Source organism: Dendrobates tinctorius, unplaced genomic scaffold (assembly GCF_039654945.1).
Source record: "Dendrobates tinctorius isolate UK_male_01 unplaced genomic scaffold, ASM3965494v1 ptg000157l, whole genome shotgun sequence".
Taxonomy (NCBI): Eukaryota; Metazoa; Chordata; class Amphibia; order Anura; family Dendrobatidae; genus Dendrobates; species Dendrobates tinctorius.
In genome coordinates this window covers 13,798,105-13,813,516 of record NW_027361824.1, presented here as the reverse complement: position 1 = coordinate 13,813,516, position 15,412 = coordinate 13,798,105, and the positions used below count along the sequence as shown (strand labels likewise).

General features: G+C 39.6%; 1 protein-coding gene across 1 annotated transcript in view; it reads right to left on the bottom strand.

Annotated features, from left to right (window-relative positions):
• Nucleotides 1-3,489: 3,489 nt before the first annotated feature.
• Nucleotides 3,490-15,412, bottom strand: part of MOGAT2 (monoacylglycerol O-acyltransferase 2) — a 78,770-nt gene continuing 66,847 nt past the window's right edge. Inside the window, exon 6 of the mRNA XM_073548604.1 lies at nt 3,490-3,899. Coding sequence (XP_073404705.1) covers nt 3,745-3,899 — 155 coding nt within the window. The 3' untranslated portion in view covers nt 3,490-3,744. The remainder of the gene's footprint in view (nt 3,900-15,412) is intronic.

The window sequence follows — 15,412 nt, the reverse complement described above, 5'->3', positions numbered from 1 at the left end:
TAGAACGCCCCAATACAGCACTCCAAACAGTATAATGACCCCCACAATGCACTCCCCTCTCCCCGTTCCCCTGCTTCTCCGGTCCCTGCAGCTCGTGGTCTGAAGCTCTGCACAGTGGGCGCGATATATAACAATATTCATGCATCACAGGTCATATATCCAGGTTGAGAACATACCCACAATATTTTAAGGTGTTCTCCCTATAATTCAATGAAAAGAGACTAAAGCGGTGGAGTACTCCAACACATATTGAAAATTTGTGAAACCACCAGAAACTGAAGTAACCACAAACCACCAACTAAAAAAAGTGCAAGTTTATTAGGAAAATTTTAAAAAAGTGACAAATATCAAACATATAAAATATCAAGGTCAAAAAAGGAGGAAACATGAAAATGTACAAGGATGGGCAAAGTCCAGTGTGGAGTATGGGAGCAACCCAAGGGAGCCCCAGCATATAGACCAAGGTCAATAACTAACAAGTGCACGTAGAAACAGTCATAGTGCTAGTGAGGACCCCCCGAACATCAGAATACCGCAATTAGTTATCAGTATATACAAAAATCTAAATGACAGGTGCATACCCATAAATGTCCCAGGACCACCAATGCCCTCCTCACTACCCCAACGCGCGTTTGAAGAAGCCGTCACACAAAAGCAATTTTGTCGGATTTGCTCATTTCTCCACGTCGCCGAACATTTTTGTTCCGCATCCCCTCTCGTTTTCAGGCTATGCCCCTGTTCCATGAACTGTCTACACTTAATCTACCCCTCTCCCTCTGTTTTTGTTCAAGAGGAAAAAATATTTTCGAGAAGTATGGGCATACACCAATTTCATGGGGTTCCATAGCAAAAATAAGTTTCATTTGTCCCCTCTTCTGAAAAAAAATAATTGGCAGAGTAGCCGTGGTCCTTTCTCCAGCCTTTTATAAACAGGTAGGGACATGTATTGTGGTATGTACAATGTAACTAAGCCCCTACTGAAGCCCCCAGTGTTCTCACCCACAAAACCCCTACCAAGGCTATTCTAGAGTAGGATGCCTCCATATATGCCCCCATCTATACACAGAGTATATAACACCCCCATACCTGTCAGTACGATGGCCCCTATTCAGCATGATGCAATGCCCCCAAAGCTGTCACTCAAGTATGATACCCCACAACTTCCTATACAGTATAGAGACCGCTCAGTATGGTGCACCCACACGGTATCATTGCCACCACAAACACCCACTCAATATGATGGCCCCCCAGTATAATGCTCCCACAAACCCCACATAGTATAATCACCCCCCTCAGTATGATACCCCACAGCCCCCCCACCCAACACAGTATCCTGGTCCCCACAGAACCCAGCCCCTTATTCAGTATGATGGCCCCCAACTCACTATGATGGTATCTAATGCAAGCCCCCAACACCAGCTCCCACTCAGTATAATGATCCCCAATGCCAGCCTCCACTCTGTAGGATGTTCCCTACAGCTCCCCACTCACTAACATGTTCCCACAGCCCCAACTCGTAATCAGGACCCGCACAGCCCACCCACCACTCAATATGATGTCCCCTACAGCCCACATCACTCAGTATGTTTCCCACTCAATTTGTTGTCCCCACAGTGCGACAATCCATCCCCCTGCTCAGTATGATGGACCCCAGTGTAAGCCCCTGCACTCACTAAGATGATCGCACAGCCCTCACTCATTATGATGACCTGCACAGCCCACCCCACACTCAGTATGATATTTCCCAAAGCTTCCACTCAATATGATGTCCCCACAGTCCACCTCCTTCTCAGTATGATGGACCCCATGGCTGCTGATGTATACATATAAAATAATAATAATACTCACCTCTCCCTGTTCCCCCGGCATTCTGCTCCGGTCTGTGCAGTGTGAGTACTGATGCTCCGCACTGCAGGCGCAATGCTGCACTGTCACTACTCACCTGTCTCAGACTCACCGACACAGGCTGAACAGTGGATCAGGAGCCGGAGGACATTCAGAGAGAGTGGAGTTTGCAGAGATAATGACGTACGGAAGCCATAATAATAGTAGAATAAACTCTTCCATTATAGGGGGGCAGAGGTGGGTGATGGGATCCAGGACGCCCCTCTGCATCTTCAGAGCACACCAGTGTGACAAACGGCAGAAGCTAGATGGGGTTCTATTAAAATTTGCTTTGGGTCCCAGAAACTTTGCTTTCCACATCTGCAACCTTAAACAGAAGCTAAGAACGGTCTGTAGTGGTCGGACGGCGGGGGAGACACGGACGCGGCATCTCCTGCCTCTCTAACATAGAAAACATCAAATTAAGGTGTAAATGAACCATTAACCAAATGTTAGCCGAAGATGAGATTTGCTAAGATTGAGGGGTCCCAAAGCAATATCCCCCCCCCCATAAATCTATAGGATAAGCTTGTGGTGGGAGACAGATCCTATATCCCGATGCACTGTGGGAGACGGAACGTAGCGGCATTAAGTCGGGTTAATCGCCATGGGACTGTCACTTACATTAGAAAGTCCTGCAAAGAACAGAACGAGGTTTTTGTTGTAGGATTATATGAAAAAAAAAGCTATAAAGTGAGGAAACCATCGGTGAAGTCAACTCAGGACATGGAAGGAGCTGTCCCAATGCCTAAAAAAAAAAAATGTAAGTCACAGGCAGCCTCTGTCGAGATGCTAAAAATCCCACCAAGTCTTAAAGGGGATGTCCAGGATTAGGAAAGCATAGCTGCGGACCTCCAAAAACAGCGCCACACTCCATTTCAGGCTGTGGCTGGTACTGCAGCTCTACTTCATTCATTTTAACCAATTCCCTACATAAAACCTATTGATAAGTCACGGGACACGTACAGTTGTACAGAGCAGGCTCAGTAGCCGAGCCTGCACTATACATGGCAGGTGCCAGCTGTGTTATACAGTCAGAACCTGTCTATAACAGCAGATAAAACCCAAGCTGCACAGGAGGCTGTTAATTTCACTACATACTGCAATACTGAAGTATTGTACCGTAAAGTAAACAGGGGTTAAAACAATTGGAAAAAAAAAAGTTTAAAAATTTTTTTTTAAAAGCATAAAAAAGTTTAAAAAAAATAATAAAAAAAATATATATAATAAACACATAAAAGTTTGAATCGGTATCCTTTTCCCAATGTCACGGAAAATATCAACACAAACTGATTTTTGTTTTTTTACAAAACTGTTGATGACATCTTTTTCGTTATTTCACCCCAGTATTTTCCCATTTTTCAGTACGTTATAAAGGAAGAGGCGCAGGATGTAAGTAAAATCTAGAATTTGTGATGCATGATGTCATACGGCGATGGAATAATGCAGATCTGGTTAATGAAAAAGGGAGAGAAAAAAAAGAGCAACTATGTAAATTTTTAATGTGAGGATTAATGAGTGTAGCCAGAAAGTGACCTCTAAACTCTACAGCCTGGTGGAGAACAAGAATAATTACATTGAAAAAAATGATGGACTGAGAAAAAGTATATTTAAAAATATTTTTTTATTTTTTTTTTAAAAAACGAATCTCTAGAGAAAAAAAATTACATAAATATTCACAATTTTTTGGGGAAAATTTAAGTTTCTCCACATTTTTTGAAAAATTAGCTTTAATTACTTTACCACCCTATGATGTTATTATTAACGGAGCGATTACATTAATGTAATGTAATTATGATTCATTATTATTAATGCAGCGATAAGATCAGCGAGCGGCAGCAGCAAGAAGGAATGAAATCGTCATATGAAGGTCAAGTGTCTGTCGGCCGGAACATTGTATTTGGTTTTGTGCTCCTCGAAGAGTTCAGAGAGTTTCTCCGTGTAGAGCTGGTGCAGGCGGTCCACCTCCTCGCTAGTGGGGTTGGGATTTTCTAAAACTGGAATCGGCTTCCCAACTGCAAAAGAAAAGAAACATATAAATGGCATTATATAATGTTATAACACAAAATACCCAGGTTATAGCAGCAGGCTATGAATATATATATGTTTTTTTATCTCCTGCATACAATTATATATGTACAGCTTGTGTAAATAAATATATTATATATATATATTTATATATATATATATATTTATTTATATACAGAAGATGTATAATTTACACAAGCTTCACATATATAGTTACCGTATATAATGGAGATACCCAGGTTATACCAGCTGTACATATATAATTATATACAGGAGATGCCCAGGTTATACCGGCTGTACATATATAATTATATACAGGAGATGCCCAGGTTATACCAGCTGTGTATATATATGTATATATATATATATATATATATTAATATAATTATATACAGGAGATACCTAGGTTATACCAGCTGTACATATATATTATATACAGGTGATACCCAGGTTATACCAGCTGTACATATATAATTATATACAGGAGATGCCCAGGTTATACCAGCTGTACATATATAATTATATACAGGAGATGCCCAGGTTATACCAGCTGTACATATATATTATATACAGGAGATGCCCAGGTTATACCAGCTGTACATATATAATTATTTACAGGAGATGCCCAGGTTATACCAGCTGTACATATATAATTATACACAGGAGATACCCAGGTTATACAAGCTGTATATATATATAATTATATACAGGAGATGCCCAGGTTATACCAGCTGTACATATCACAGAATCATAGAATCGTAGAGTTGGAAGGGACCTCCTTGGGACCAGCTGTGTATATATATATATATATATATATATATAATTATATACAGGAGATACCTAGGTTATACCAGCTGTACATATACAGTTGTGGCCAAAAGTATTGACACCCCTGCAATTCTGTCAGATAATACTCAGTTTCTTCCTGAAAATATACCAGCTGTATATATATAATTATATACAGGAGATGCCCAGGTTATAACAGCTGTACATATATAATTATATACAGGAGATGCCCAGGTTATACCAGCTGTACATATATAATTATATAGAGGAGATGCCCAGGTTATATCAGCTGTACATATATAATTATATACAGGAGATGTCCAGGTTATACCAGCTGTACATATATAACTATATTCAGGAGATGCCCAGGTTATACCAGCTGTACATATATAATATAAACAGGAGATGGCCAGGTTATACCAGCTGTATATATATATAATTATATACAGGAGATACCTAGGTTATACCAGCTGTACATATATATTATATACAGGAGATACCCAGGTTATACCAGCTGTACATATATAATTATATACAGGAGATACCCAGGTTATACCAGCTGTACATACATAATTATATACAGGAGATGCCCAGGTTATACCGACTGTACATATATAATTATATACAGAAAATACCCAGGTTATACCAGCTGTACATATATAATTATATACAGGAGATACCCAGGATATACCAGCTGTACATATACAGTCATGGCCACAAGTTTTGAGAATGACACAAATATTATATTTTCACATGATCTGCTGGCCTCTGGTTTTTATGTGTGTTTGTCAGATGTTTTTATCACATACAGAAATATAATTGCAATCATATTATGAGTAACCAAAGGTTATATTGACAGTTAGAATGAGTTAATGCAGCAAGTCAATATTTGCAGTGTTGACCCTTCTTCTTCAGGACCTCAGCAATTCTCCCTGGCATGCTCTCAATCAACTTCTGGATCAAATCCTGACTGATAGCAGTCCATTCTTGCAAAATCAATGCTTTTATTTTGTCTGAATTTGAAGGTTTTTGTTTGTCCACCCGTCTCTTGATGATTGACCACAAGTTCTCAATGGGATTAAGATCTGGGGAGTTTCCAGGCCATGGTCCCAAAATCTCTATGTTTTGTTCCCTGAGCCATTTAGTTATCACCTTTGCTTTATGGCAAGGTGCTCCATCATGTTGAAAAAGGCATTGTTGATCGCCAAACTGCTCTTGGACGGTTGGGAGAAGTTGCTTTTGGAGGACATTCTGGTACCATTCTTTATTCATGGCTGTGTTTTTAGGCAAGACTGAGAGAGAGCCCATTCCCTTGGCTGAGAAGCCACCCCACACATGAATGGTTTCAGGATGCTTGACAGTTGGCATGAGACAAGACTGGTGGTAGCGCTCACCTGGTCTTCTCCGAATAAGCCGTTTTCCAGATGTCCCAAACAATCGAAAAGGGGATTCATCAGAGAAAATGACTTTACCCCAGTCCTCAGCAGTCCACTCCCTGTACCTCTTGCAGAATATCAGTCTGTCCATGATGTTTTTCTGGAGAGAAGTGGCTTCTTTGCTGCCCTCCTTGAGACCAGGCCTTGCTCCAAGAGTCTCCGCCCCACAGTGCGTGCAGATGCACTCACACCTGCCTGCTGCCATTCCTGAGCAAGCTCTGCACTGCTGGTAGCCCGATCCCGCAGCTGAAACACTTTTAAGAGATGGTCCTGGCGCTTGCTGGTCTTTCTTGGGCGCCCTGGAACCTTTTTGGCAACAAGGGAACCTCTCTCCTTGAAGTTCTTGATGATGCGATAGATTGTTGACTGAGGTGCAATCTTTCTAGCTGCGATACTCTTCCCTGTTAGGCCCTTTTTGTGTAGTGCAATGATGACTGCACGTGTTTCTTTAGAGATAACCATGGTTAACAGAAGAGAAACAATGATGCCAAGCACCAGCCTCCTTTTAAAGTGTCCAGTGGTGTCATTCTTACTTAATCATGACAGATTGATCTCCAGCCCTGTCCTCATCAACACCCACACCTGTGTTAATGGAGCAATCACTGAAACGATGTTAACTGGTCCTTTTAAGGCAGGGCTGCAATGATGTTGAAATGTGTAGTTAATTTTCTAGGCAAATATTGACTTTGCAAGTAATTGCTGTTAAGCTGATCACTCTTTATAACATTCTGGAGTATATGCAAATTGCCATTAGAAAAAATGAAGCAGTAGACTTTGTAAAAATTAATATTTGTGTCATTCTCAAAACTTTTGGCCATGACTGTATAATTATATACAGGAGATGCCCAGGTTATACCAGCTGTGCATATATAATTATATACAGGAGATGCCCAGGTTATACCAGCTGTACATATATAATTATTTACAGGAGATGCCCAGGTTATACCAGCTGTACATATATAATTATATACAGGAGATACCCAGGTTATACCAGCTGTACATATATAATTATTTACAGGAGATGCCCAGGTTATACCATCTGTATATATATAATTATATACAGGAGATGCCCAGGTTACACCAGCTGTACATATCACAGAATCATAGAATCGTAGAGTTGGAAGGGACCTCCTGGGCCATCTGGTCCAACCCCCTGCTCAAAGCAGGATTCACTAAATCATCCCAGTCAGATGTCTGTCCAGCCTCTGTTTGAAGACTTCCATTGAAGTAGAACTCACCACCTCTTGTGGCCTCCTGTTCCACTCATTGATCACTCTAACTGTCAAAAAGTTTTTTCTAATATCTAATCTGTGTCTCCTCCCATTCAGTTTCATCCCATTGCTTCTAGTCTTTCCTTGTGCAAATGAGAATAAAGTTGATCCTTCTACAATGTGACTGCCCTTTAGATATTTGTAGACAGCTATTAAGTCTCCTCTCAGTCTTCTCTTTTGCAAACTAAACATTCCCAAATCTTGCAACCTTTGTTCCTAAGACAGGGTTTGCAGACCGGTCACCATTCTGGTCGCTCTTTTCTGAACTTGCTCCAGTTTGTTGATGTCTTTTTTAAAATGTGGTGCCCAAAACTGGACACAATATTCCAGATGAGGTCTGACCAAAGAGGAGTAGAGGGAAATAATGACTTCACGTGATCTAGACTGTATGCTTCTGATAATACATCCTAGAATTGCATTTGCCTTTTTTGCTGCTGCATCATACTGTTGACTCATATTCAATCTGTGATCTATTAGTATACCCAAGTCTTTTTCACATGTGCTGTTGCTTAGCCCTATTCCTCCCATTCTGTATATGCTTTTTTCACTTTTATTGCCCAGATGTAGTACTTTGCATTTTTCCCTGTTAAAAACCATTCTGTTAGTTGCTGCCCACTTCTCCAGTTTATTTATATCTTTTTGAATCCTCTCTCTCTCTTTTCTAGTATTAGCTATCCCTCCTAGCTTTGTGTCATCAGCAAATTTAATCAGTTTACCCTCAATTCCTTCATCTAAATCATTGATAAAGATGTTGAACAATACAGGGCCCAGGACAGAGCCCTGTGGTACCCCACTTGAGACATTCTTCCAACTGGATGTGCAGCCATTTACGACCACTCTTTGGGTCCGATCACTAAGCCAGTTATGAATCCACCTAACAGTTGCCTTGTCCATTCCATACTTAGTCATTTTTTCAATAAGGATTGTATGAGATACTTTGTCAAATGCTTTGCTGAAGTCAAGATATACTATATCTACAGCATTTCCTTGATCCACCCAATCAGTGATTCCGTCATAGAAGGAAATTAAGTTAGTCTGACATGACTTATTAGTTACAAACCCATGCTGACTCTGTTTAATCACTTCATTCTTATCCAAGTACTGACATACATGTTGTTTAATAATTTGTTCAAAGATCTTTCCTGGTATAGAAGTCAGACTCACCGGCCTATAGTTGCCTGGGTCCACCTTCTTCCCCTTTTTGAAGATAGGAACAACATTTGCTCTTCTCCAGTCTTCTGGGACTTCTCCTGTTCTCCAAGAATTTTCAAAGATTATGGAGAGGGGTTCAAAAATTTCTTCTGCTATTTCCTTCAGTACTCTGGGGTGTAATTCATCTGGACCTGGAGACTTGAATTCATTTAGGTTAGCTAAGTGTTTCCTCACTATCTTTCTGTTTATAGATATCCTGGATTCTTCTATTCCCTTAATAGGAGAGTGAAGAACAGTTGATGTTACATTTCCTTTCTGAGAGAAAACAGATGCAAAATAGGAATTTAAAAGTTCGGCCTTCTCAACATCCTGTCTTACCATTTCATCATTTTCATCCTGTAAAAATCCTATAGCATCTTTGACTTTTCTTTTACTTTTGACATATCCCCAAAATCCTTTATTATTGCTTTTGACATCTCTTGCAAGCCTCAATTAATTGTCAGCTTTAGATAATCTGATTTGTGCCCTGCAGGTTCTGAAGACAGAATTATATTCTTCTTTAGATATGCCTCCCTCTTTCCATTTTATAAACATTTTTTTCTTCCTTTTTAGCATGTGCTTAAGTTCTGTGTTCATCCATCCTGGTTTCCTTAAATGCTTCCTATTCTTCCCTCTTTTCGGAATTGTTAACAATTGTGCTTTGAGAATTTCATTTCTCAAGATTTCCCATCCTTCCTGGACATTTTTGTCTTTAAGGATAGCCAGCCATTGGATCCCTCCAATTCTCTTTCTGAATCCCTTAAAATCTGCCTTTCTGAAATCTAACCTTGACGTCTGAGTCTTCACAGGTCTTCCTCCTCTAGTTATCCAAAATTCTAAAATAGCATGGTCGCTACCTCCTAGGGTCCCAGCCACTTTTACCTCCTCAACCATTTCCTCCCTGTTTATAAGGATTAGATCCAAGGTAGCAGTTCCCCTTGTTTTCTCCCCTACCTTTTGGAAGATAAAGTTGTCAGTGAGAGAGGATAAGAATTTCCTTGACCTGTTAGTTTTGCCTGAGAGAGATTCCCAACAAATGTCTGGATAGTTGAAATCTCCCATGACAACTATGTCATATTTTTTGGAGAACTTGGCCATTTGATTCATAAAGAGTTCATCCATATCTTCAGCTTGCACAGGCGGCTTGTAGTAAATGCCTACAATGGTGTCCTTTCCATTGTTCTGTCCTTGTATTCTTACCCAAACAGTTTCCACAGAACTCCCAGTCTCTGAAGCTTCAATCTCTGTGCAGATATACGCGTTTCTAACATACAATGCGACACCTCCTCCTCGTTTATCAAGTCTGTTTCTTGCAAATAAGTTGTATCCTTCTAGTCTTGTATTCCAATCATGTGTATTGTCCCACCAAGTTTCAGTGATTCCAATGACATCATATTTCTTTTCCTGTGTTAGTAGTTCCAATTCTCCTTGTTTGTTGCCCATGCTTTGTGCATTAGTATAGAAACATTATAGTTTGTGATTGGTTTCTCTTTCTCCAATATTTTTATTAATTAGATTCTTTTGTCTTTGTTCTTCCTTTCCACTTCTAATAGCAGAGTTCTCAATAGCATTTGTCAGGTGTATGGCTTTTTCTGGTCTTTTGCTTCCCTTCCCATGTTGTTCTAGTTTAAAGCTCTCCTTACAAGTGTAGCAAGGCGACTTCCAAATACATGCTTTCCAGTCTTCGTAAGGTGCACCCCATCTCTAGCAAGTAGTCCATCGTAAAGGTAATTCACTCCGTGATCCATAAGTCCAAATCCTTGCTGACGGCACCATCGACGTAGCCAGTTGTTCACCTGCAGAATCTTATTCCACCTCCTTGTTCCATGGCCATCCACTGGGAGGATGGAAGAGAAGACCACCTGCGCTCCCAGTTCTTTCACTTTCTTGCCTAAGTCTTCAAAGTCTCTGCAGATGGTTTCCATGTCATTTCTTGCGGTGTCATTTGTCCCCACATGTAGTAGCAGGAATGGGTAGTCATCTGTAGGTCTGAAGAGTCCTGATATCCTGTCAGACACATCTTTAATTTTTGCACCTGGAAGACAGCACATTTCTCTTGAAGTTATATCCGGTCTGCAGATAGCGGCCTCTGTTCCTCTCAACAGGGAATCCCCCATGACCACCACTCTCCGTTTCTTCTTCACAACATTTTTCTTTCTCCATCCAGGAGGACTCTGAAGGCGTACAAGGTTGCTGTTTGTTGGCAAAGTCTTATCCTGATGTATTTCTTCATCGTTTTCCTGCGTGAGAGCCTGGTACTGGTTCCTGAGCAGTATGGGTGCTGACTGCCTCCTGATCCTCCTGCTTCTCTGGGTCACATGTCTCCATTCCTCTGTTTCTTCAGGTGCACTTCGAATTTCTTCTCTTTCTGTAACATGAAGAGATAATTCTGCTCTGTCCAAGAACTCTTCACCTTCCTTAATGATCTTCAACGTAGCTAACCTCTCTTCAAGATTTTGTAACTTTTCCTCCAACATGGACACAAGCTGCATTTGTGGCATGTGAAGTTTGGCTTTTCCACTGTATAATTATATACAGGAGATGCCCAGGTTATACCAGCTGTACATTTATGATTATATTCAGACAATACCCAGGTTATACCAGCCGTATATATAAATATATATAGGGATGCTCCACCTTTCTACAGACGTGTTTCGGTGTTATTGTGCTGAGTTGTAGGAAACCTTTGTAGTGATTGAATGTTTTGCACGCTCTGATATTACGCGCTTGGACTGGAGGACGACATGTGTCCTCCCAGTGAGGCGGAAAGAATGAGCGAGCGGCCCATAAGGCAGCACTGGAACATTGTCAGCAATGAGACAATGGTCACATGACTGAGGACACAGCCGATGAATCCTGCCGTCCAGCTGACTGGTCGCGGGCAGCCATGACAGCAGGGCTGATTGATCGATGTATAATTCCACCTGTGCCCGGGATTAATGTGACAAACAAACGGTTCTGTGCACACAGTGTCCTATCAGATACTGTTACACAGGTATTAATAGCAGCACATCATTGTGCTAATGGGCCCAGAGGACAGGAGGCAAGTGATGATCACACGAGCGAGCAGTCTGCTGATAAACCGTTATTCCAAAATGATATCCTGCTATAGCGTGGGTATTGTCTCCATAATTATATATGTACAGCTGGTATAACCCGGGCATCTCCTGTATATAATTATATATGTACAGCTGGTATAGCCTGGCCATCTCCTTTATATAATTATATATGTACAGCAGGTATAACCTGGGCATCTCCTGTATATAATGATATATATACAGCTGGTATAACCTGGGCATCTCCTGTATATAATGATATATGTACAGCTGGTATAACCTGGGCATCTCCTGTATATAATTATATATGTACAGCTGGTATAACCTGGGCATCTCCTGTATATAATTATATATGTACAGCTGGTATAACCTGGGCATCTCCTGTATATAATTATATATGTACAGCAGGTATAACCTGGGCATCTCCTGTATATAATTATATATGTACAGCTGGTATAACCTGGGCATCTCCTGTATATAATTATATATGTACAGCTGGTATAACCTGGGCATCTCCTGTATATAATTATATATGTACTTCTGGTATAACCAGGGCATCTCCTGTATATAATTATATATGTCCAGCTGGTATAACCTGGGCATCTCCTGTATATAATTATATATGTACAGCTGCTTTAACCTGGGCATCTCCTGTATATAATTATATATGTACTGCTGCTTTAACCTGGGCATCTCCTGTATATAATTATGTATATACAGCTGGTATAACCTGGGCATCCCGTGATTATAGTTATATATGTACAACTGGTATAACCTGGGCATCTCCTGTATATAATTTGGGCATCTCCTGTATATAATTATATATGTACAGCTGGTATAACCTGGGCATCTCCTGTATATAATTATATATGTACAGCTGGTATAACCTGGGCATCTCCTGTATATAATTTGGGCATCTCCTGTGTATAATGATATATGTACAGCTGGTATAACCTGGGCATCTCCTGTAAATAATTATATATGTACAGCTGGTAGAACCTGAGCATCTCCTGTATATAATTATATATGTACAGCCGGTATAACCTGGGCATCTCCTGTACTGTATATAATTATATATGTACAGCTGGTATAACCTGGGCCTCTCTGTATATAATTATACATATGCACAGCTGGTATAACCTGGGCTTCTCCTGTATATAATTATATATGTACATCTGGTATAACCTGGGCCTCTCTGTATATAATTATATATATACAGCTGGTATAACCTAGGCATCTCCTGTATATAATTATATATGTACAGCCGGTATAACCTGGGCCTCTCTGTATATAATTATATATGTACAGCTGGTATAAACTGGGCATCTCCTGTATATAATTATATATGTACAGCTGGTATAACCTGGGCATCTCCTGTAAATAATTATATATGTACAGCTGGTATAACCTGGGCATCTCCTGTATATAATTATATATGTACAGCTGCTTTAACCTGGGTATCTCCTGTATATAATTATATATGTACAGCTGGTATAACCTGGGCATCTCCTGTATATAATTATATATGTACAGCTGGTATAACCTGTGCATCTCCTGTATATAATTATGTATGTACAGCTGGTATAACCTGGGCATCCCGTGATTATAGTTATATATGTACAACTGGTATAACCTGGGCATCTCCTGTATATAATTTGGGCATCTCCTGTATATAATTATATATGTACAGCTGGTATAACCTGGGCATCTCCTGTATATAATTATATATGTACAGCTGGTATATCCTGGGTATCTCCTGTATATAATTATATATATGTACAGCTGGTATAACCTGGCCATCTCCTGTATATAATTATATATGTACAGCTGATATAACCTGGGCATCTCCTGTATATAATTATATATGTACAGCTGGTATAACCTGGGCATCTCCTGTATATAATTATATATGTACAGCCGGGTAGCTGCTATATATAATTATATATGTACAGCTGGTATAACCTGGACACCACCTGTTTATAATTATATATCTACAGTTGATATAACCTGGGTATCTCCTGCATATAATTATGTACAGTATCTACAGTTGGTATAACCTGGGCATCTCATGTATATAATTATGTACAGTATCTACAGTTGGTATAACCTGTGCATCTCCTGTATATAATTATATATGTACAACTGGTATAACCTGGGCCTCTCTATATATAATTATATACGTACAGCTGGTATAACCTAGGCATCTCCTGTATATAATTATATATGTACAGCCGGTATAACCTGGGCCTCTCTGTATATAATTATATATGTACAGCTGGTATAACCTGGGCATCTCCTGTATATAATTATATATATACAGCTGGTATAACCTGGGCATCTCCTGTATATAATTATATATGTACAGCTGGTATAACCTGGGCATCTCCTGTATATAATTATATATATATACAGCTGGTATAACCTGGGCATCTCCTGTATATAATTATATATGTACAGCTGGTATAACCTGAGCATCTCCAGTATATAAATATATATGTACAGCCGGTATAACCTGGGCATCTCCTGTATATAATTCTATATGTACAACTGGAATAACCTGGGCATCTCCTGTGTATAATTCTATATGTACAGCTGGTACAACCTGGGCACCTCCTGTATATAATTCTATATGTACAGCTCGTATAACCTGGGCATCTCCTGTATATAATTATATGTACAGTTGGTATAACCTGGGCATCTCCTGTATATAATTATATATGTACAGCCGGTATAACCTGGCCATCTCCTGTATATAATTATATATGTACAGCCGGTATAACCTGGGTATCTCCTGTATATAATTATATATGTACAGCTGGTATAACCTGGGCATCTCCTGTATATAATTATATATGTACAGCCGGTATAACCTGGGTATCTCCTGTATATAATTATATATGAACAGCTGGTATAACCTGGGCATCTCCTGTATATAATTATATATGTACAGCTGGTATAACCTGGGCATCTCATATATATAATTATATATGTACAGCTGTTATAACCTGGATATTTCCTGTATATAATTATATATGTACAGCTGGTATAACCTGGGCATCTCCTGTGTATAATGATATATGTACAGCTGGTATAACCTGGGCATCTCCTGTAAATAATTATATATGTACAGCTGGTATAACCTTGGCCTCTCTGTATATAATTATATATATGCACAGCTGGTATAACTTGGGCTTCTCCTGTATATAATTATATATGTACAGCTGATATAACCTGGGCCTCTCTGTATATAATTATATATACACAGCTGGTATAACCTGGGCATCTCCTGTATATAATTATATATGTACAGCTGGTATAACCTGGGCATGTCCTGTATATAATTATATATGTACAGCTGGTATAACCTGGGCATCTCCTGTATATAATATATATGTACAGCTGGTATAACCTGGGCTTCTCCTGTATATAATTATATATGTACAGCTGATATAACCTGGGCCTCTCTGTATATAATTATATATACACAGCTGGTATAACCTGGGCATCTCCTGTATATAATTATATATGTACAGCTGGTATAACCTGGGCATGTCCTGTATATAATTATATATGTACAGCCGGTATAACCTGGGCCTCTCTGTATATAATTATATATATACAGCTGGTATAACCTGGGTATCTCGTTGCATGTAAAAATACATGTACATCATTAGTAATGTAAAATACATATTGCCAGGGTTTGTCATGGTGTCACAACCCCTTTAGGCCGTGTGCACACGGTGCAGATTCTGCTGCGGAT